The sequence below is a fragment of the Eumetopias jubatus genome, unplaced genomic scaffold (genome assembly GCF_037043125.1).
Source record: "Eumetopias jubatus isolate StellerSeaLion01/CBP00866 unplaced genomic scaffold, mEumJub1_p1.0 scaffold_1, whole genome shotgun sequence".
In the NCBI taxonomy this organism is placed as follows: domain Eukaryota; kingdom Metazoa; phylum Chordata; class Mammalia; order Carnivora; family Otariidae; genus Eumetopias; species Eumetopias jubatus.
This window is the reverse complement of record NW_028274807.1, coordinates 210,889,020-210,908,912: the sequence shown is the minus strand read 5'-3', so window position 1 is coordinate 210,908,912 and position 19,893 is coordinate 210,889,020. Positions and strand designations below refer to the sequence as shown.

General features: G+C 53.4%; 2 protein-coding genes across 6 annotated transcripts; both read right to left on the bottom strand.

Annotated features, from left to right (window-relative positions):
- On the bottom strand, positions 1 to 11,625 carry KEAP1 (kelch like ECH associated protein 1). Of its 3 annotated transcripts, none has more exons than XM_028088854.2 (6): positions 11,494 to 11,625; positions 8,785 to 9,470; positions 6,530 to 7,215; positions 5,264 to 5,469; positions 4,825 to 5,001; positions 1 to 4,669 (listed from the first exon to the last, which is right to left on the bottom strand). In XM_028088854.2, the coding sequence occupies exons 2-6, from the start codon at positions 9,421 to 9,423 to the stop codon at positions 4,503 to 4,505; spliced, it is 1,875 nt and encodes a 624-aa protein (XP_027944655.1). In that variant the 5' UTR covers positions 9,424 to 9,470; positions 11,494 to 11,625; the 3' UTR covers positions 1 to 4,502. The 3 variants fall into 3 exon arrangements, with proteins under 3 accessions (XP_027944655.1, XP_027944654.1, XP_087873487.1); XM_028088853.2 differs by lacking the exon at positions 11,494 to 11,625 and adding an exon at positions 11,115 to 11,213; XM_088017361.1 differs by lacking the exon at positions 11,494 to 11,625 and having other exon boundaries at positions 8,785 to 9,492.
- Positions 11,626 to 15,711: 4,086 nt separating this feature from the next.
- On the bottom strand, positions 15,712 to 19,291 carry S1PR5 (sphingosine-1-phosphate receptor 5). Of its 3 annotated transcripts, none has more exons than XM_028088675.2 (3): positions 19,246 to 19,289; positions 18,377 to 18,480; positions 15,712 to 17,842 (listed from the first exon to the last, which is right to left on the bottom strand). In XM_028088675.2, exon 3 carries the CDS (start codon positions 17,822 to 17,824, stop codon positions 16,628 to 16,630), a length of 1,197 nt encoding a protein of 398 aa, XP_027944476.2. In that variant the 5' UTR covers positions 17,825 to 17,842; positions 18,377 to 18,480; positions 19,246 to 19,289; the 3' UTR covers positions 15,712 to 16,627. The 3 variants fall into 3 exon arrangements, with proteins under 3 accessions (XP_027944476.2, XP_027944473.2, XP_027944474.2); XM_028088672.2 differs by having other exon boundaries at positions 18,377 to 18,996; positions 19,246 to 19,285; XM_028088673.2 differs by lacking the exon at positions 18,377 to 18,480 and having other exon boundaries at positions 19,246 to 19,291.
- Between the last annotated feature and the right edge of the window lie 602 nt (positions 19,292 to 19,893).

Below are 19,893 nucleotides of genomic sequence, written 5' to 3'. Positions count from 1 at the left end.
TACCAGAAATACCAATTTTATTTTATTTTTTTCAGAAACACCAATTGTAAAGGATCAAGGAGTAAAGATCTCATTGACAACAGCAACCAGGCCCATTAAACTCCCAAGAATTAACTCTTTGCAAGCCCTTTGTGGAGAAATTATAAAGCCTTCCTGAGAACAGCAAAGAAGACTTCACTAAACAGATACCCTAAGTTCATGAACGGAAAGGCCTAATGTAAAAATATTATTCCAGCCCAACTTGATAATTTTAATACAACCCAATTAAAATTTTGATTTTTCATGGAATTTCATCCATGGAACAAAGAATAAATATGCAGTAACAGAATAGCTCAGGGTTTTTTTTTTTTTAAATAGAAAGAAAAAGGGAGAAGGGACTTATTCTGATATTAAGACATGTTAAAACTTTAGTAATTAAAATGATGAAATTGATGCAAAAATGGATATTTAGGTAAAACAGTAGAAAGTCAATGTAACAGAATAGAGGTCCCATACATACATGAGAAGTTTGCATATGATTGGGATAGCATTTAAGAACTATGGGTAAAGAATTAATTAGTCAAGAAATGGTTTGAAAAATAAATGGTTGAGTAATAGCTCTCCATACAAAATTAAATTCCTACTTGATACCACACACACCAACAACTTCCTGTTGGATTTAAAAATAGTACAAAAACAAAACAATAATATCTGAAGGAAAAACAGTACAAAAATTTCTTGATGTCTCTGTTAGTCAGGATTCTTGGTTTTAACAGAACAAAAACCGAGTCTGGTTAACTTAGGCAGAAACAAATGTACGGACAGGAGACAACAACTTAACAAATGGGTAGGAAGCCATGGAAAATGGCAAGAACCAAAAGTCCTTCTTAAATATGACACAGAAGAGAAAAAACATCAAGGGAGAGTGATAAATTTGTGTGAAATTTAAAAAGAACTGCTAGAAGCCGTAAGAATATGGTTTGTTACAATCACTTTGGAGGGCAATCTGGCAGCATCTAAGGAAAGCTGTGCTTACCCTAAGATCTAGTAAGTTCTACCTTAGTATCCCCCCGGAGAAATATACAGATTTGTGCCCGAGGAGACATGGTTAAGAATAGGCATTTCAGCCTTATCTGTAATTTTGAGAAATGAAAAGACCTAAACGTCTGTCAGTACTGCAAGAGATAAAACAGAACATAGGTCCCTGGCAAAAGGAATGTGATGTCACAGACAAAAAGATCTAGAAGTCTGAGGGCGGGGGAAGCAAGTTGCAGAATAATACAGGCAACATTATGCCATTTTTGTAAGGAAATACATAGAACATTACTGCAGTTTGTTTTAAATTGAGAGGGGACTGGAATGGAGAGATAGTAAGATTTCAGCTTTATCTATAAAGTTCTCTTTTTTTTTTTAAGGTAATACTTAGGTATTTAACAATTAAAGAGAAATGAGCATGGCCCACAGGGCCTCTTCTGACACCATGTTCCTCCTCCCTCTCAGAGTTCATTTAGATTGCTTCCTGGTGCCACAGGACCTTTTCATGTGATGCTTCTTCTGTCCCGAAGCTTGCCCTTCCTTTCCTCACTAAGTTTACACTATCAGTTCCTTTGGATTTCTGTGAGAAAACCACCTCAACAATGCTTTCTCAGGGCCTCTGACCTAGGTCAAGCTCCTGGCCTTCAGAGGGCTTACCTTTGAACCTAATTACGTAGGCATTTTTGTGATCATTAATTCTAGCTCTCTGAGAGAGACGGTGTCATGCCTGTTTCTCACTGTGTCTGAACACCTCACTTCGGGTCTGGTAGAACAGCCATTCGAGACCTGTTGGAAACATTAAAGCCTGAAGGCGAGCAAAATGACTGTGCACTCTCCTAAAACAACTGTATCTTGAGGCCTCAAATCCGACACACCCCCAAAACATTGCCACTTCCCTTCTATACCTGCAGCCTCCTCAAAGCTTCTCTACCCCTGGCCGGGATTAAGGTTGAAGCCACACAGGAGCATTCCTAATTCTCCGCCCTTATCAGTCCCCTCAGCTGTAGATTCAACCTCTCTCTGGCTCCCACAGGCTAATCCAAACTGCCAACCTCTCACCTGGCTAACGCGATAGCTGCTTCGCCTTCCCCAGTGCACTCCGCTCTGCAGCCAAGCCGTGTCCACATGGCTTCCAGAGCCATCGACTTCCAAATGGGAACTTAACCACGATCCTCAGCTGCCTGTCACTCAGCACAGTTGTAATATTGCCGCAGCATCTGGCTTACCTGTAGAGTTGACCCAGTTTACCTGGGGGGCTGAGGGGTTTGGGGATGCCAGCCTTTCAGTGTTCAATCTGGGACTGTCCTGGGCAAACCAGGACAAGTTGGTCACCCCACTCTGCTAGGCTGTAATTCCACGAGGGCCGGGATCATTTGGGGCCTGTTCACTACCCTAGCCCCAATACCTAGCACAGTGAGGTCTTTTCATAAACAGCTGTCTTTGCAGAGTTAGAAAGTGAATGTAAATACTCACCTTTGTTGGTCTAGCAGCTTACACAGGGCCTAATGCCCAGCCGGTGTCCAAGTACTATTTTTGCAGAGAAACTGTTCACCTTGCTTTACTGAATCAGCTGAAACCTGACCTCAAGACCAGGGTCCCAGCCCTTGTAGAAGGAAACCCCACTCTGGGATAGGCTGTGTGGCTTCTGGCAACGGATTTACATGCAAATTCCTCTTGACTCTAGATTAGATCGCTGTTTCTGGAACTTTCACTGATATACACACTGACCCACGGGACCTCTTTATGTCCCTTCTCACACACGGTGTTAGATTGAGTTGTAACTGCTTTGGTGTCCACTAGAGTCGAATCTAAACCCTACCATTTAGTGGCCACATGACCTTGGGTAAGTCACTTCTCTGAACCTGTAATCTGTAAAGAATTTCAGGCTGACCTTCCTGGCTCACAGCACTCTTGAGGATCAAATGATGTGCAAAAACACTGCAAATGCTAAAAGGCTATCCAGATACTATGTTTAGAATTCCTAGTCCTCTCCCATCCATTCAATGCAGCCAATGAAGATTTATTTCCTTGTTCCAATAAAACCTTAGGAAGAGGACCAAGGAAGCGGTGCAACTGAGAAAACCTTCAGGTGGATTGAGTGAATGAAACTTCAGAGCTGAGAAGTAAGGGAAGGAATCAAATGTTTCCTCACTAAGCTACCTGGGAGAACCTAGGACATTCCTGATAGTTGAGACCTCTTTGCTCCACTCTCCCAATACAAATAGTTAATTGGCGGGGCACCCGGGTGGCTTAGTCTTCAGCTCAAGTCATGATCCCAGGGTCCTGGGATCGAGCCCTGCATCGGGCTCCTTGCTCCGCGGGAAGCCCGCTTCTCCCTCTCCCACTCCCCCTTGCTTGTGTTCCCTCTCTCGCTGTCTCTCTCTCTGTCAAATAAATAAATAAAATCTTAAAAAAAAAAACCCAAAAAACAAATAGTTAATTGGCTTAAGAGGAGATCCAGGCCATATGTTGCCTTCACACGAATTGTTCAGAAGAGACCAGGTTATATCGAGCCCTTTGCCTAAGAAAATTCCCAAGAACCCCTTTTGTCCTTTTAATATGCAGGCACCTAAATAAAAGGCTCAGTCTGTGTTATTGAAGCGCATACAAATGACTGGATAGATTTTCACCGATTTGGAAGGCATGTTGGGGATGGTTTGCCTTAAAATAGAACTCTAGGGATCCCTAAAAAAGAGGTGTCAAGGAGTTAGGTCATTGTCTTCAAAGAAGCCCAGTGTGACAAAGGGAGCCCTGCGTGGCTTGCCTCTGGGGAGAAAGATGCCCTACATGTCAAGATGCGAGGGGCAGAGATGACGACCTGGTTTCAAATTCAAACTCAAAATCAAAGACTTGAGTACCCTTTCAGAAGAGTCCTTTCTGTCCCCAGGTTCGAAACCTCCAGCTGGGAGCCCGGGTGGAAGACAGCTAGTTAGTTTGTTCTTTATTTTCATTGGAAAGTTATATGGTTACTTATCAACAAAATGACTGTCCAGGGCAGAGATATCCAGTGGTTTCTGTGTACAGGCCCATCCCTGCGGTCCACACCTTCACAGGAGCCTCACCCGTGAGGCCTCAGCTGGCTCCTTCCCAGGCCTCCAGGAACCAACCACAAAGACGCAAGAAACAAAAACCCGGCCTGACCTCAGCACCTGCTTTTACCGCAAAGGGAGGTGGTGGCTGCTGGTGTGGGACCCAGGCCTATTCTCAGGGTAGTGGGTGCAGGGGCCTCTCTTCCTGGGAGCCTGCCCTTCATGCACCCGCCCCCTCCCAGGAAGGCTCTTTTGGACACACCTGGGACGACTCTGACAGGCTCATGGGTTCCCGCTCTGGCCTTCTTTCTAGTTGTCATTTGAACACTGAGGCATCTCAGCCTCCCATCTTGGAGGATAAGCATTTGCTCTGTCGCCTTTTCTTTTTGTCCCTGTTTTTGTACAAAAACAACCATACTCTCGATCAGACCATTTTTTTGCCCAAGAAACACAAGTGGCTCAACAGGTACAGTTCTGCTGGTCGATCTGCTTCCGGCAGGGCTCCATGGTGACAGCAACACCCACCCCGCTCCGGCCCGATGTCATGTGGGTCACCTCACTCCAGGTGTCTGTGTCTGGGTCGTAACACTCCACACTGTCCAGGAACGTGTGGCCATCGTAGCCTCCTGCCGGGAGAGCAGAGGAGCCAGTCACCCCCTCTGAGGGGAAAGAAAGAGGGAGAAGGAACCCCAAGAGGCCCTCCTCCTGGGATTTGAGCCCGCCCCCCAAAGATGGGGTTAATCGGTCTTCTCCACCCAGGCCCCCGCCCCCAGGGCCTCACCGAGAACGTAGATCCTTCCCTGGTGCACAGTAATCCCCAGGGCACTCCGCCGATGCTTCATGGGAGCTACAAAACTCCACGTTTCCGTCTCCACGTCATAGCGCTCCACGCTGTTGAGCTGGTCCTGACCATCATAGCCCCCCGCGGCATAGATACAGTTGTGCAAGACACAGACTCCTAAACCGTACCGTGCAGAGAGGGTGACTCCAGGGCCTGGCACTGGGGGGCCCCAGGCCCCACCTCCCCTCTCCCCTCTCCCAGGGCGCCCTTCAGAAACAAAGCCGGAAGACAAGAGCTCCCACCGTCAGGGTCTAGCTCTCCTGTGCGTGCCCCAGGGTTTAAGACTGGAACAGGAAGCCTCCCCCAGGTCTTGCCGAGTTTCAAGCCCAGGAGCGGGAGAGGGTTCCTCCATGCTCCCCTCCCGGCAGTCCCCACCGACCTGCCCCACTCCGGATGGTGTTCATGGGTGTGATCATCCGCCACTCATTTCTCTCTGGGTAGTAACACTCGGCTGAGTTGAGGCGGTTTGTTCCATCAAAGCCCCCGACGGCATAGAGCAAACGGTTGAGGACCGCCACTCCCACCCCGATCCTTCGAGTCAGCATTGGGGCCACCAAGTGCCACTCGTCCCGCTCTGGCTCATACCTGCAAGGACATAAGAACAATGACAACAGCGATCACAGCTCACCTGTGTGGAACACTATGACCCGACATGCTGCTAGTTCTTTCTGCACTTGAACTCTTTACTCCTCATAGCTTTCCTCTGAGGAAACAGGTTCACAGCCATCATCTGCTCAAGGTTACCTGCACGTCTGCTGGACACTGGTGGTGGCACGACCATACACCACCTGCCAGGCCCTGTACTGCGTGTTATGTTAGCTCCCCAAAACCCCACTTAGCCGGTCGGGCAGGTGGTTCTCATGATCATCTCCCACTTCCCCATCATCTTCAGACGACAAGACAGAAGCACAGAGGGAGGAAATGGCATGTCCCGGGTCACCAAGGAGCTGGGGCTGGGGGTATGAACCAGCCTTCTAGGACACCAGAATCCTAATTCTAACAACTAGGCTACCACCCAGGATGGTTTTTTTCAAAGTGTGGTGTCTGTTTAAAATTCCCATTCCCCAGCCTCACTCCGAACCCACCAATGCCAGATCTCCAGCAGTGGGCCAGGGAGTTTGTTTTAACAAGTTCTCCAGCTGAGAACTGTATCCTGGATCACGCTTCTGGAAGAGGAGAAAGCAGAGGACTGGCTGTGCAAAAGTTGGAAGCCAAAACTGCTCAGCCTCTAAACACAGGGTCATCATGCAGTTGTGTAGGTTGTGCACTGCACGAGGGGGCACCTTCCACATAGAAGACCTCATACATCTGTTTATTATGGCAGTTTGGGGGCAGACGGCACTGAGGTGTCATGTTGTAATAAAATTAGCATTTTACAAACTTCAGACTGACAGAACTCTTTCCAAATCTGCAGTTGTTATGGGTTTGTGACAGCCCTGTGAGCAATTCCCAGGCCCAGACACATCATCCAATGTCACTGACCATAAATCTCCCATGGATTGAGCTTCACCTGAGGCTTCCACTCCCTGAAGGCAGAGCACAGAGACAGGCACTCAACAACAGGGGGGGTCCCCAAATCCCAATGGGTTCGGCCCTGTTAGCAGTGGAAACCTCAGAGCCCACCCCTCCGGGCCCTGCCACTCACCTCTCCACACTGTTGTGGTGGATGCAGCCATGGGAGCCACCAACGGCATAGATGTGCCCATCGATGACCCCCACCCCGATCCGATTGCGTGGTACGCTCATGGGGGCACAGGGCGACCACTGGTTGGTCATGGGGTTATAGCAGTCCAGCGCATTGGAGTCGGTGTTGCCATCGGGCGAGTTGTTCCGGCCACCCACAGCATACAGCAGCCCACCCACGACGCAGCCGGCCAGGCCACTGCGAGGGACCTGCAGGTCTGCCAATCGGAGCCAGGTGCCATCACTGGGGTTGTAGGCCTCCAGGTAGCTGAGTGACTGGCGGAAGTAGCCACCAGCGGTGTAGATGAGCCGGCCGACTTTGGGCGCCCGACAGGGCATCACCTGCGTGGGCTTATGCAAGGTAAGCTCCTGGAAGATCTTGACCAGGTAGTCCTTGCAGCGGGAGTCCGACTGCAAGATCTCGCACTTCTGCAGCTGCATCTGCAGGAAGTGGGGTGTGAGTGAGTGGCACCGCACAGCCCGGAGCAGCGCCTGCACGTAGAAACGCCGCTGCTCACAGTCATACTTGACCCAGTTGATACAGGCATGGAAGACCTCGGACTCGCAGCGCACGTTCAGATCGTCTCGGCTGATGAGTGTCACCAGCTGGCAATGGGACAGGTTGAAGAATTCCTCTTGCTTGGCCACCTGCGGAGGGCATTACTGTGACAGGCTGACTCCCCTCAACAGCGGTATGATTGCAGACAAGTCACTCAACCTGCCTCTGACAATCTCAGTTTCCTATTTTGTAAAACGGGGATTCAAACAGCATGAACTTGTAGGTTGTGAAAATTAAATGAGTTAATACTACATGCCAGGCATATAGTACCTAAGTACTCAGGCAAATGGGCAAAGACACAATGTACTATGTACCTTTTTGTATCATTTTGTGCTTGAACTATAAGATTGTTACCTTTTTTTTAAACAAAATTACTTTTTCAAAAGGGCAGATTGACTAAAAAAGGAAAAAGTAATAGCCATAGAATATTCTACAAAAATGTAGGCTCTAAAGAAAGAAGGCTGAGCTGCAACTTGGCCCACCACTTTCTAACTAGGTGATCTTGGGCAAATATCTGAAACGCTCCATGCCTTGGTTTTCATCCTCTAAAAGAGGGATTATTATTGGTAGCTACCTCATAGCTGGGCTACTCCTAGGGTATACAGGGCCCCAGGCAAATATTTCTTGTCAGGCACCAGTCTATATAAATAATTTCATTCACCCGACATCAGCAGGTCACCAACACTCTGGTACCCCAAGCCCACGCAATCCCTTTAAAGAAACACTGTGCAGGCCTGTGGAAAAGCCCTGCTCACAGACCACCTTCCTGGAAGCCATAGGCCCTCGGACTAATGCCAGCGCTCCTCATCTGGTCAACCCCACACGTGGGGTAGAAGGAAAGAGAACATCTACCCCTTAAGGAGAGAAATGGAAACCAGGGCGGTATCTACTTCAGCTGATCCCGGCAACTGGAGGAGGACTTTGAAAAGTTCCAGGAAGGCCCTCTAAAGCACGGGACTCCCTAAGGCATGGGGCCTGGGGTACAGCCCTGTTGGGCCACACCTAAGGGTGGTACTTCCTCATAGGATCATTGGGAAAATCCAATGATGTAAAGAATGGAAATCACTTAGAACAGGGGTTGGCACACAGCAAGTGCTCAACAAACACTTATTATCATCATCATCCCAAGGGCACAACCTCTAGTGGCTGCCACCCAAGAATTTGGGCTCATCATTATGATTTTACAAGGAATCTGCTATTTTCTGCTCACAACTTCCTCCACTTAAAAACGAAAATGAAACCAAGAACAGTGTAAGGACAACACTGCGCTGACCAGAGAAAACACGTCTAAGGGTCACATCTGAAGTAGGCAGCATGTCATGGGTGTTTAATAAATATTTGCAGACTGTCTAAAATATTGGGCCCTCCTTTAGCGCACCCCAGGGTTGAGCTGCTGTCAATGTGCACTGCACCCTTCCCTACCCTTGGCCCCAGAGAAGCTGGGGAGCCCAGAGAAAGACCCAGGAAGCTCTCACTTTCCTCAGCTGTTTCCCAGTCACCCCAGATGTGTAGACTAGGACCTCAGAACCCCATTTTTCTCCAACTCCCTGATCTGACCCTTCACATCTCAAGGGAAGACAGGGATGTCCAACCATCTGTCCCTGGTCCTTCTGATACCGCCCCCAAGCCCTGGCTCCATGTCTCCTCCTGTCACTCACCTCTCCGAAGTGCATATAGATGTATTCGCGGGCGCGCTGATGCAGCTCGGCGCAACCGATCTGTTCAGCGAAGTTGGCAATGCCAATGGCGTTGCTGGGGTCCAGCTGCTGCACAAGGAAGTCGCTGCAGGCGCGGACGACACTGTCGATCTGGTACATGACGGCGCCATTCATCACGTGGAGCACGCACTTCTCCCCCATGGAGATGGAGGCCGTGTAGGCAAACTCAATGAGGCGCTCCATGACCTTGGGGTGGATGCCCTCAATGGACACCACCTCCATGCCCTGCTCCCGCAGCCCATTGGTGAACATGGCCTTGAAGACGGGGCTAGATGAGGCCAGCACCACCTTGTGAGCCATGAACTGGGCGGCTGGTGCGTCCTCATATTTGACCTGCAGTGTGACATCACATAGCTGCTGGCTGAGCCGCAGCTCGTTCATGATGCCAAAGGCCTGCTTGGTGTGGTCCTCCAGCGTGTAGCTGAAGGTGCGGTTGCCATGCTGGGAGGGCGTCACCTCGGCTTTGCACTCGGTGGAGGCGTACATCACCGTGTCCCCTGCCCCCTCAGGGCGCTGTGACCTCAGGGGAAGGAATCGCGTGCGGGCCCCAGCCCCGCTAAGCCTGGGTTCCGGCTGCATGGGGTTCCAGGTGACAAGGGACCACACCACCACTGGCACTCAGAGGCCTGGAGGAGGGAGAGCACAGGGCTGGGGGCAGGGCCTGGGGTCAGGCCTCCTCTTTTTAAAGATAAAGTGACTTCTAGACCAGTTTTCCTTCCCAAGCCCAGATGAAGCAATGTCCATTTGTGCTCACTAACTGCCACATGGCCTCAGAGCCCAAGAGTCCATCTTCAAACACAGGTCGGATGATGTCCCTCCCTTGCTCAGAATCCCCCTATGGCACAAAGAGTAAAGCCAAACTCTGCAATGTCCTACTAAGCCGTACACAGTCAGCCTCTGTCCACCTCTTTCCTTTGCTCACTCTGTTCCAGCTGGCTAGTGGCCCTTCCCTTCCTAGATAGAGCATGTCTAGCTCATTCTTTCATTTACCTCACCAACATTTAGTGAGTATCTACTATGTGCCAGGCACTGTTCTAGGCACTGGAGACACAGCAGTGGAGAAAGGCAGACATAAACTGTGCCCCCCTGGAGATGACACTTGGGGAGAGACGGGCCCTAAGTAAAATAAGCAAGACTTGAGTAGAAATTGGGGTTGTGAAGAAAAGGACAACAGCGTTGGAACAGTGTGACTTGGGGCAGTTAGTTTAAATCGGGTAGTCCAGGGCTCTGTTAGAGCTGAGACAAGCAGGAGATGTACATGTGAAAGGGGTTTTCCAGGCAGAGGGAATGGCAAGTGCAAAGGCTCAGAGGCAGAATGAGAGAGACAATCTGGAGAATCAGGGAGGAGTATAAATGAGAAATACTACTAAAGGGAAGGTTTCCATGAAACCTGTAGAGTCCGGAGGGCCAGGGCATGAGCTATGTTTTTGAAAGATCCGGCTGGGAGAAGAGGGGGGTCTGCAAGAGGCTCCCCAGGTTGTCCATTTATCTTTCCCGGACTCAGAGCAGAGCCATCGCCTCCCTGTTTTATTTCCGCCACAGCACTTGTCAGAAACCGAAATGAGCTCCGTGGCTTGCTTGTTGAAGGATGGCCCATGCCTCTGGTCCTCAGCCCCAGGGCTTACGAAGGCAAGGAGCCCTGTGTAAGTCAGGGCTGTGCCCACCCCCGCATGTGCTCCCCCACGTCCAGCCTGGGGCCTAGCTCAGGGGTCAGTAAGCAAGTGGCTGGCTGGCTGCCCACTCCCCTGTGCCTGCCAGAGCACCCTCCTCCCCCGGGCCCAGGGCGCCGCTCGGCCGCCTCTCCCCGGCTGAGGCCCCTGTCCTGCCTCTTGGTCTTTGGCCAGTCGGTCGACGGTGCCCCTTGGACACTGGGCACTTCCCCCCTCCCACCCGCGAAGCGATAAGCGGGGGACTGCGCATGTCCTGCCTGAGCCGCCACCAAGGCCTGCAGAAGGGAGGAAGTGACCCCTGCCGCGCGGCCTTTCCACTGCCCACCCCAAGGCGCAGACCAAGCTCCCCAGCGCGCCGGGCTCCCGGGCCCTCGGTCCGAGGGGCACTCCCTGGGCCTCTCGCCCGGCTGGCGTAGCTCCCGCGCCACCCCTCGAGTCGCGCCGTCCAACAAAAGCCTTGGACTCGAGCCGCGCCCTCCTGGCCCTCCGCGAGGCCGCGGGACCCCCAGGGCGACCGGACCCGCGGCGCCCCGTTCCCCGACCCCCGGGGCACTCCCGGCCAGCCGTTCGCACAGCCCCGGCGCAGGGCGCCTCACTCACCCCGCCATGGCCGCGCTCGAGCTCCGCCTCCGTCGCCCAGGCCCGGGCGCCTCCATCGCTGCGCGCCGGGGGGGAGGCGCGGAGCGCGCGCAGGTCACCATGACTAAGCAGAGCCGGGCGCCGGCCGTGTCAGAATAAAAGTCCCCGCGGCCCCGGGCCTCCGGCGGCGGGGAGGACAGAGGGGCCGCTCCCCCCGCCCCCGCCGCCGGTCACCGTGCTGCGCAGCCCCAGCGCGGCGACCACTCCGCCCGTCAGTGCGGCGCGGGGCACCCAGCCGCGTGGTCGGAGCCGCCGGGAATCAGAGCCTCGGGTTCGAGGCCCGGCGCGCCCCTGCCTGCACTGGAGATCGGTGGACAGCCCTACCGGCCGGCGCGCTCACCTCGGCCCCCGCGTAGCCTCGTAGCTCTTGCCGCGGGGTGGGGATGCCCGGGGCACCGAGGCGGCTCCCCGCACAGTGGTGCCACCCGCGCGCAGAGCTTCCGGGAAACCCGAGGGTCCGCGGCCCCGCCGGGGGCGGCTCCCGCTTAACTTTCGTTATGGGGCGCCCGCGGGCGCGTCCGCAGTCGGGGAACCTTGGCTCTGGGGCGGCAAGGCCTGCGGGGTCTTGGACGTCGGGTGGGGGGCGGCCTCGGGTCCAACGAGAAGGAGGCGGGGAGAGGGCGGAGAGGCGCGGTAGGGAAGGAGCCGGGATTCCCCGCCCTTCCCGCAGGTGCCTGGTGCCCCTGGGCAAGGAGCGGGCGAGGGTTAGGGCGCAAGGCCGGGGGCGGGGGGTGGAGGGGACGTCCCGGTCTGTCCCCACTTCGCAAGGTCCCTTCCATCCGCCCAATTTCTTCATCTCGGCGCGTGGCTCCTCTCCCCCACCCGCTCTTCTCCTTTTTAAATTTTATTTATTTGTCAGAGAGACAGCGCGCGCGCAAGCAGGGGAAGCGGCAGGCAGGAGAAGCAGGCTCTCCGCTGAGCAGGGAGCCCGATGTGGGGCTCGATCCCAGGTCCCTGGGATAATGACCTGAGCCGAAGTCAGGCGCTTAACTGTCTGAGCCACCCAGGCGTCCCCCGCTCTTCTCCCTTTAACCCCACACAGCTTAGGCCTCATGGTCCAGTGGTCGCAGGATCCTGCTTGAATTATTTACCTATTTGGCTTTTCCTTGTCTTTATTTTTTAGTTACCTCCAATCTAGAGGCGCGTGAAGCTGGCCTACAGGGGTCTGAAGCCTGGCTCTGCCGCTCTCTAGCTCTTCAGGGATAGGTCCATAACTCAACCTTTTTACACTTCCAATTTCCTCCCTGTAAAATGGTAATAATACTAGCACCTACCTGCTAGGTCATCCGGAGGACGAAATGCAAATGTTAGTGCCCAACAGATAGGAACAATTGTTATTTTTCATGGCAAGGGATACGGATTTGCCATTTATGCTGATTATGATATGAAGTTCATTTTTAAATGTACGTATTTTTATTTTATTTTTTTATTTTTATATTTTAAATGTTTTATTTATTTATTCATGAGAGTCAGAGAGAGAGAGAGAGAGAGGCAGAGGCAAAGGGAGAAGCAGGCTCCCTGTCTAGCAGGGAGCCCAATGCGGGGCTCGATCCCAGGACCCTGGGATCATGACCTGAGACGAAGGCAGACGCTTAACCATCTGAGCCACCCAGGCGCCCCTAAATGTGCATATTTTTAAAAGAGCCCATCTAAGCCAAACTATGGGAGCAGCCTAAGTGTCCATCCATAGATGAATGGACAAAGAAGATGTGGTATGTATTTATATTATTCAGCCATAAAAAAGAATGAAATCTTGCCATGTACAACAACATGGATAGAACTAGGGGGTATAATGCTAAGCAAAATAAGCCAATCAGAGAAAGATGGATACCATATGATTTCACTCATCTGTGGAATTTAAGAAACAAAGGATGGGGCTCCTGGGCGGCTCCGTTGGTTAAGCATCTGACTCTTGATTTCGGTTCAGGTCAAGATCTCAGGGTTGTGAGATGAGCCCCACAATGACCTCCATGCTGGATGAGGAGACTGCTTAAGGTTCTTTCTCCCTCTCCCTCTGCCCCCCCCTTAAAAAATAAAAAGGAAAAAGAGAGAGACAACCCCAAAACAGACTCTCAACTATAGAGAACAAAGTGGTGGTTACCAGAGAGGAAGTGGGTGGGGGGTGGGTGGACTAGGTGAATGGGATTAAGGGTCCATCTATCACGATGAGCACTGAGTAATGTATAGACTTGCTGAATCACTATATTGGACACTTGAAACTAATACAACACTGTATGGCAACTACACTGGAATCAAAGTTTAATTTTTTTAAGATTAAGGATCCTGAGCCCAAGGCAGATGCTTAACTGAGCCACCAAGGCACCCCTCAAAATAAAAATGAAAAAAAAATTTTTTTACAGCACCTGGGTGGCTCAGTTGGTCAAGCATCTGCCCTCAGCTCAGGTCATGATCCCAGGGTCCTGATATTGAGTCCCACATCGGGCTCCCTGCTCAGCGGAGAGCCTGCTTCTCACTCTTCCTCTGCTGCTCCCCCTGCTTGTGCTCTCTCACTCTCTCTGTCAAATAAATAAATAAAATCTTTAAAAAAAGTTTTGGGGGACGCCTGGGTGTCTCAGTCAGTTGAGCATCTGCCTTTGGCTCGGGTCATGATCCCAGGGTCCTGGGATCGAGTCCCACATCGGGCTCCTTGCTCAGCGGGAAGCCTGCTTCTCCTTCTGCCTCTGCAACTTCCCCGGCTTGTGCCTCACTCTCTCTCTCTCTGACAAATAAATAAATAAAATCTTTTAAAAAAATAAAAAAATAAAAAATAATTTTTTTTAGAGAGAGAGCATGAGCAGGGGAGGGTCAGAGGGAGAGAGCGAGAATCTTAACCAGGCTCCACACTCAGCGAAGAGGCCAGTGAGGGCTGGATCTCATGACCCTGAGATCATGACCTGAGCCGAAATCAAGAGTTGGAAGCTTAACCAACTGAGCCACCCAGGCGCCCCTAAAATTGTTTTTTTAAGAAAGACTGTATATCTTTGAAGAGACGATCAAGGATACAACGCTTTCAGTTTTCTATTAAAATGGCTTCATAAAAATTTAAAAATTTTTAAAAAAGTATCTCATAGGAATAATTCTTGCCATATGTGATATACATTCATTCCTGAAAAGCTAGATGATAAACTGACCCAAATTTCAGCCGTACTTGGGAAGTCTGTTTCCTAAAGATATTCTATATTAAATCTTCTTTAAAAGAAAAAAAGAGTCCATCTAAACGAAAACTAGGCGAATAATCGAAGGAAATGCCAGGCTAAAAAGATGTTGGTCTAAGAAAAGATTCTGCCAGCCTTAGGAGTGAATTTTAAAGATTCAACATCCCTGCTCAAGTCTAGGATTAAATCCAAGCCAGAGGGTGGAAGGGGGTGTTGAGTGAAGCTGCAGTTCTGGGCTGCTCCAGAAGGGGCGCCAGAGCATAGTCAGCAAATACGCAGAGAGGCCCCGGCTCCGCGGAAACCCGCACCTCCCTAGAATGTGTCTGAAGCAATCTCTCCTATCTCAAAATCGAACCTATAGGCCCTGTGACCCAGTGATACCACTTGTAGAGATTTATCCAAGGTACACTGGTACACGTGCAGGAGGATGTATGTACACGGATGCTTATTGCAGTACTATGTATAAAGGCAAAGGATTGGACTCAACCCACGTGGCCCTCCGTAGGATCCTGTTGTAATTAATTCCTTTCCATGCTGTGAAATAGTATAGAGCCAGTGAAAGAGATTAAGACATTTGCCTTATGGATGTTTATCTTGATTAAAAAAAAATTTTTTTTTAGTGCTATGGATTGAATTGTCACACAAGCCCCTCTCCCCAACAAGAACTGTATGTTGAATCCCTAACCCCCAACACGATGGTCTTTGGAGATGGGGCTTTGGGGAGGATGAGGCCATTCAAGGTGTGTCCTCATGATGGGATTAGGGCCCTTGTAAGAAGAGACACCAGAGAGCTTCTTGATTTCTCTATACCATGAGAGGATACAGCAGGAAGGTAGCCATCTGCAAGCCAGGAAGAGAGTCCTCACTAGCACCAGATAATGCTGGTGGGCTCATCTTGGACTTTCAACCCCCAGAACAGTGAGAAATAAATTTCTGCTGTTTCAACCGCACAGGTAATGATATTTGTTATGGCAGCCCGAGCCAACTAAGACAGTAAGACAGTACAAAATCTGTGGGTGTGCAACAATTCCAAGATATACTATTAAGTGAAAAAGCAAGATGCAAAGCAGTGCTAAAGTTGTATAAAAAAGAGAAGTTTCGTTTGTTTTGTTGTTGTTGTTTTTAAGAGAGAGGTGTTTACCTGTCAGCTCATTTATCCACAGAATAGCTCCCCCTCCAAAGGAGCCAGACACAAGGCCTGCGCCGCTTAGGGCCTGGGAGCCCGGCAGTCTGGGCTAGTGTCCTGGCTCAGACACCAGGCAAGGTACTCACCGCTTGGAGGTTCTTCATCTGTCAAATCGGGGTGAGGAAACCACCTTACAAAGTTGCAGTAAGGGTGAGGAAAAGGTGTGTCCTGGGCCTACCACCGTGGGGATGACTAGCCAGACACAGTAAAGCTGTAATTGTTCTTATTATTTTATTATATTTTTTATTTTTTTATGAAGGATCTGACACCACACTCAAATCTTTTTCAGATAGGAATTGGCTGTTTCTCACAGTCAAATTTTAGTTTAGGGTGCCGTGTCTTTGGCATTCTCTCCTCTAAACTTGATTCCTTTCTTTCTCTCACGCCCACACTGAATTCCTCAGTAATTCCCGCCTGCTGTCTCCAAAATCTATTCAGAATCCACATAGTCTGAGGCCCCATCCTTGCTCTCCTGGGCCAGTGCAGGCATTTTCACCTTGTTCTAGCTTTGACCTTCACCCTTACAGAGATCTGTGAACATCTCAAGCAAATCAAGTCTGTCCTCCGCCTCCCACTTCACTCAGAGAAAAAGCAAAGTCCTGGACGGGGCCCACAAGGCTCTGCCCACTCTGCCCCAGCATTTTCCTGCCTTTGTTTCCTCCCACCCCCCCCCCCTCCCTTGTTGCTCCAGCCGCAAAGAGGATCTTTGCTTTTCCGAGAAAACACAGGCACGTTCCAGCCTCGGGACCTTTGCACTGCTGTTCCTTCATCCTGCAAAGCTCTTCTTTCAAATGTTCCCAGGGCAATGAAGTCTCAACTTACATCGTAAGTCACCACTTCTGCAGAGAAGCATCCCCCGACCACCATCGCATCACTGTATTGTAGCTGGAATTATATCCGTGATGTCCTCACCCTGTTAGTGCCTGTGTCCCCCATCAGAATGTCACTGCTACAAGGGCCGCGATTTTTGTCTGTTTCATTTACTGCTGTGGGGCTTAGCATAAATAAAACACGTTTCCCTTCGTCTCTTCCGCCGCCACCATCTTCAGCTGCTTTTCCTCCAAATTCCTTTATTTAAAAAGAAAAAGTCTGCAAAACAGCTCTTGGGGAGGGTACTGGCAGGCCAAAGGGCGTCAGTCTGCGGCCGGAGCGGGTACCAGGGTCCGGGCGGCTGTGGGCGCCCCAGGGCCGCCAGCGGAGCCGCTAGTGTCCAGCCCGTCCCGCTGGGGTGACGAGCGCTCGGAGCGGCTGGAGCTGCCGTCCACGCCGGGGGGCAGCCAGCGGTTCAGGCCTCCCGAAGGCCCAGCGGGGCTCCCGGACCCCTGCGAGGCGTCCTGCCCTCTGTGGCAGGGGCGGCGGCCGCAGCAGACCAGGCGCAGGAGAGCGAAGCGCAGGTCGCGGTTGGTGAGCGTGTAAATGATGGGGTTCAGAAGCGAGTTGGCCATGGCCAGGCCCAGGAAGGGGTCGGCCTGCAAGAGCACGGGGCAGGCGCGCGCGGGGCACGCCACGTCGAGCAAGAGCAGCAGGAAGAGGGGGCCCCAACACACCACGAAGGCCAGGAGCACCACGCTGAGCGTGCGCAAGAGCGCCAGCGAGCGCGGCGTGCGGCGCGCCCGGCTGGAGGTGCCCCCGGCAGCCCCGGGCCGCTCCCGCAGGCGCCGCGCGTTGGCACGCACCTGGCAGTAGATGTGCGCGTAGAGCGCACAGATGGCGGCCAGGATGCCGAGGAAGGCGAGCACGCAGAAGAGCACGTAGGCCTTGGCGTAGAGCGGCAGGACGGTGGAGCAGGTGTCCAGGCGGCCCAGACAATTCCAGCCGAGCGCCGGCAGTAGTCCGAGGAGCAGCGACACGCCCCAGGCGGCAGCCGCCATTGCCAGCGTGCGTCCCCGACGCGCGGCGGGCGCGGGTCCTCGGCGGGCCATGGTGAGGCGGCGCTCAAGCGCGATGGCCAGGAGGCTCAGCACCGACGCGGCGAGCGCCACGAAGACGCCACCTTCACGGGCGAACCAGAGCGCGGGCGACAGGCGCAGCGTGAGAGGCCCCGACAGCAGGATGTTGGCGGCATAGGCCGCGCCCGCCAGCAGGTCGGACAGCGTCAGGCTGCCCAGGAGGAGGAACATGGGCGCGTGGAAGCGCGGGTGGCGCCCAAGCACGAACAGCACCGCCAAGTTCTCGAGCACGATGAGGGCGCACACCGCCAGGCACACGGCGGCGTCGGCACGCAGCCCCGCGCCGGGCTGGTAGCGTGCACCGCGAAGCTTGCCCGTGTAGTTGTAATGCAAGACGATGACCTCGCTCACCGGCGCCGGCCGCAGCAGCCTCGGCTCCATGGGCCGCTTGCCCCAAGGCTGCGGAGAGGTAAGGTGTAGTAAAAGGCCTGAGGAGGCGGGCACGGTGGCGCGGGGCCTCGCAGCCCTGGGAAAGGGGCCCTCACCCGCTACCCACCACTCCACACTTACCCCGGGGCCCAGAGGGAGTTAGGGATGGAAAGGAGGTGGCCGTGGAGACAGGCCAACCCAAAGGCACGCAAATAATATCACGAGGGGACATGGTGACAGAGTCCCCCAGGAAAGGGACACGCATAAGTCACACATCATCAGGGCTATCCAGGGGCAGATTCAATCATAAGCAGACAGGGACGCACACACGAATACAGTGACACGCTGCCAAGACATGTACACCCAGTCACAAATTAGAGCAAAAATACACAGTCACACCCCGTGAGGGAAACCAGAAAATGTATTCACACTTGAGCAGAGCGACAAAGACAGAGACACACAGGGACCCAAATTCAGCCACAGAGAGGGTAAAGCTCAGTCGTACAGGCCAGTTTCACAACCTCCACCCACAGCCAGCCTGCAGCCCAGAGCCTCACAACCTACGTCCCGTGCTGCTCGCAGGGCTTTGTGCGCTGCACGCACTCCTTCATCCACCGCAAAAACCCCGTGAGAAAGCCGTCTGTCCTCCCATTTTACAGAGGCAGAGCCTGAGGGCAACAGACAGGATCCAGATGGCATAGACAGGCTTTTGCAGAGGGGCTACACGTGTCATTAGAGTGTAATAACATTTTCCGCCCAAGACTTCACCCTCTAATCCCCTCGACAGCTTTCCCCTTCGTCCCAGTTCACAGACTGGAAGCTGTGACTCAAAAGTTCCTCGCATAAGAAGCGGACACGAAGGTTCTCTTGTTTCAACACAAATACAGCTACTCAGAAATGGTTACACAGTCGCGCGAGTCCCACTTAATAGATGAGAAAGTCGAGGCCTGGGAAGGGAAACGGACTTATTTGCGCAGGGCAGGAACAAACGCTTCCCGGACGGCATCGGCTGCCCTCAGCAAACCTTGCTCAAACACAGCCCCAGGGAGTCACAGACTCAGCCACACTGCGGGGAGGGAGGCATCAGATGTATGCAGACACGGGTGACGCTCTGATGGGGACACCGAGTAGAGGCTCACAGCCTCTGCATCTCCCGCCTCGCCTCGGGTTTCCTGGAAACAGGACTGAAGGAGCGAAGCTTGCAGTGTAGCCAGGAGAGGGCGAGGCCGGGGGAGTCCAAGCGCCCCTACCCCGATCCCCGCCCCCCCCTCCCCGCATCCAGCCCGGAAGTTACCTCTTTCCCTCCCAAACCCCCCCGCCCCCTGAGGCCTCCGGGGAAATCCAAACAAGGGGGACCCGGGCTGCGGTCGGGGCAACCCCCTGCGGGCCGGCCTGAGCCCCGCGCACCTGGAGACCCAGGGTAGTACACTCACCCCTGCGCCCTGGTCGTGCGCCCCCGGCAGTCGCGCTGCCGCGAGCCGAGTGAGCGGACGCGGCTCAGGGGGCGGGGCTGGAGCTGGCCGGCGAAGGGGAGGGCCCGCAACGCGGACCTCTGGCGATCGCCAGCAGTCGCCCCCTCCCCTTGGGGCCTGGGCACCCAGCCCATGGCTGCCAGCCTGTGCCACCCGCCGCGGCACCGGAGCGCGCCCCGTCGGCGACTGGCACCGGCGAGCCCTTGGCTCCCCCCTCCGGGCCTGAACTGCTCTCCCAGGGAGGCTCCGTCGCGGCGGAGGACCCGGAGAAGCCGGGAAGGGGAGGTTCTCAGCGGGGGCGGCCGCAGCCTGAGCCTCTTCCCGCCCCCCAGCAGAGGGGTCCCGTCTGTCCTCTGGGGCCTGGACACTGGTCCCTGCCCACTTCCCGCCTACCTTCCAGCTGTGCCTCCGGGCTGCACCCCAAGAACGCCCCGTCGGCGACGGACCCCCCCGGCAGCGCAGGTTAGGAGGAGTCGTCAGCAGGGCGGCGATAGCCTCAGTCCCCTCGCCCCAGCAGTTAGGTCCAGGTGGCTCCGGGGCGCAGGCCCCTCTCCATTCCCCCCCCACCCCCCCGCTCCCACGCCGGGCTTGGAGTTGGGGAGGAGCAGG

What these genes read in the sequence shown, in the direction of transcription:
- KEAP1 (XM_028088854.2), bottom strand. Translation starts at nt 9,423, where the DNA reads ATGCAGCCGGAACCCAGGCTTAGCGGGGCTGGGGCCCGCACGCGATTC. An exon ending in TCTATATGCACTTCGGAGAG is followed by an intron (nt 7,216 to 8,784) that starts GTGAGTGACAGG and finishes TGCCCTCCGCAG; the next exon opens with GTGGCCAAGCAAGAGGAATT. An exon ending in CACCATCCGGAGTGGGGCAG is followed by an intron (nt 5,002 to 5,263) that starts GTCGGTGGGGAC and finishes GGTACGGTTTAG; the next exon opens with GAGTCTGTGTCTTGCACAAC.
- S1PR5 (XM_028088672.2), bottom strand. Translation starts at nt 18,511, where the DNA reads ATGCCATCTGGATCCTGTCTGTTGCCCTCAGGCTCTGCCTCTGTAAAA. An exon ending in CCCTGCGAGCAGCACGGGAC is followed by an intron (nt 17,843 to 18,376) that starts GTAGGTTGTGAG and finishes ACCTCTCCGCAG; the next exon opens with CCTTGGGGCAAGCGGCCCAT.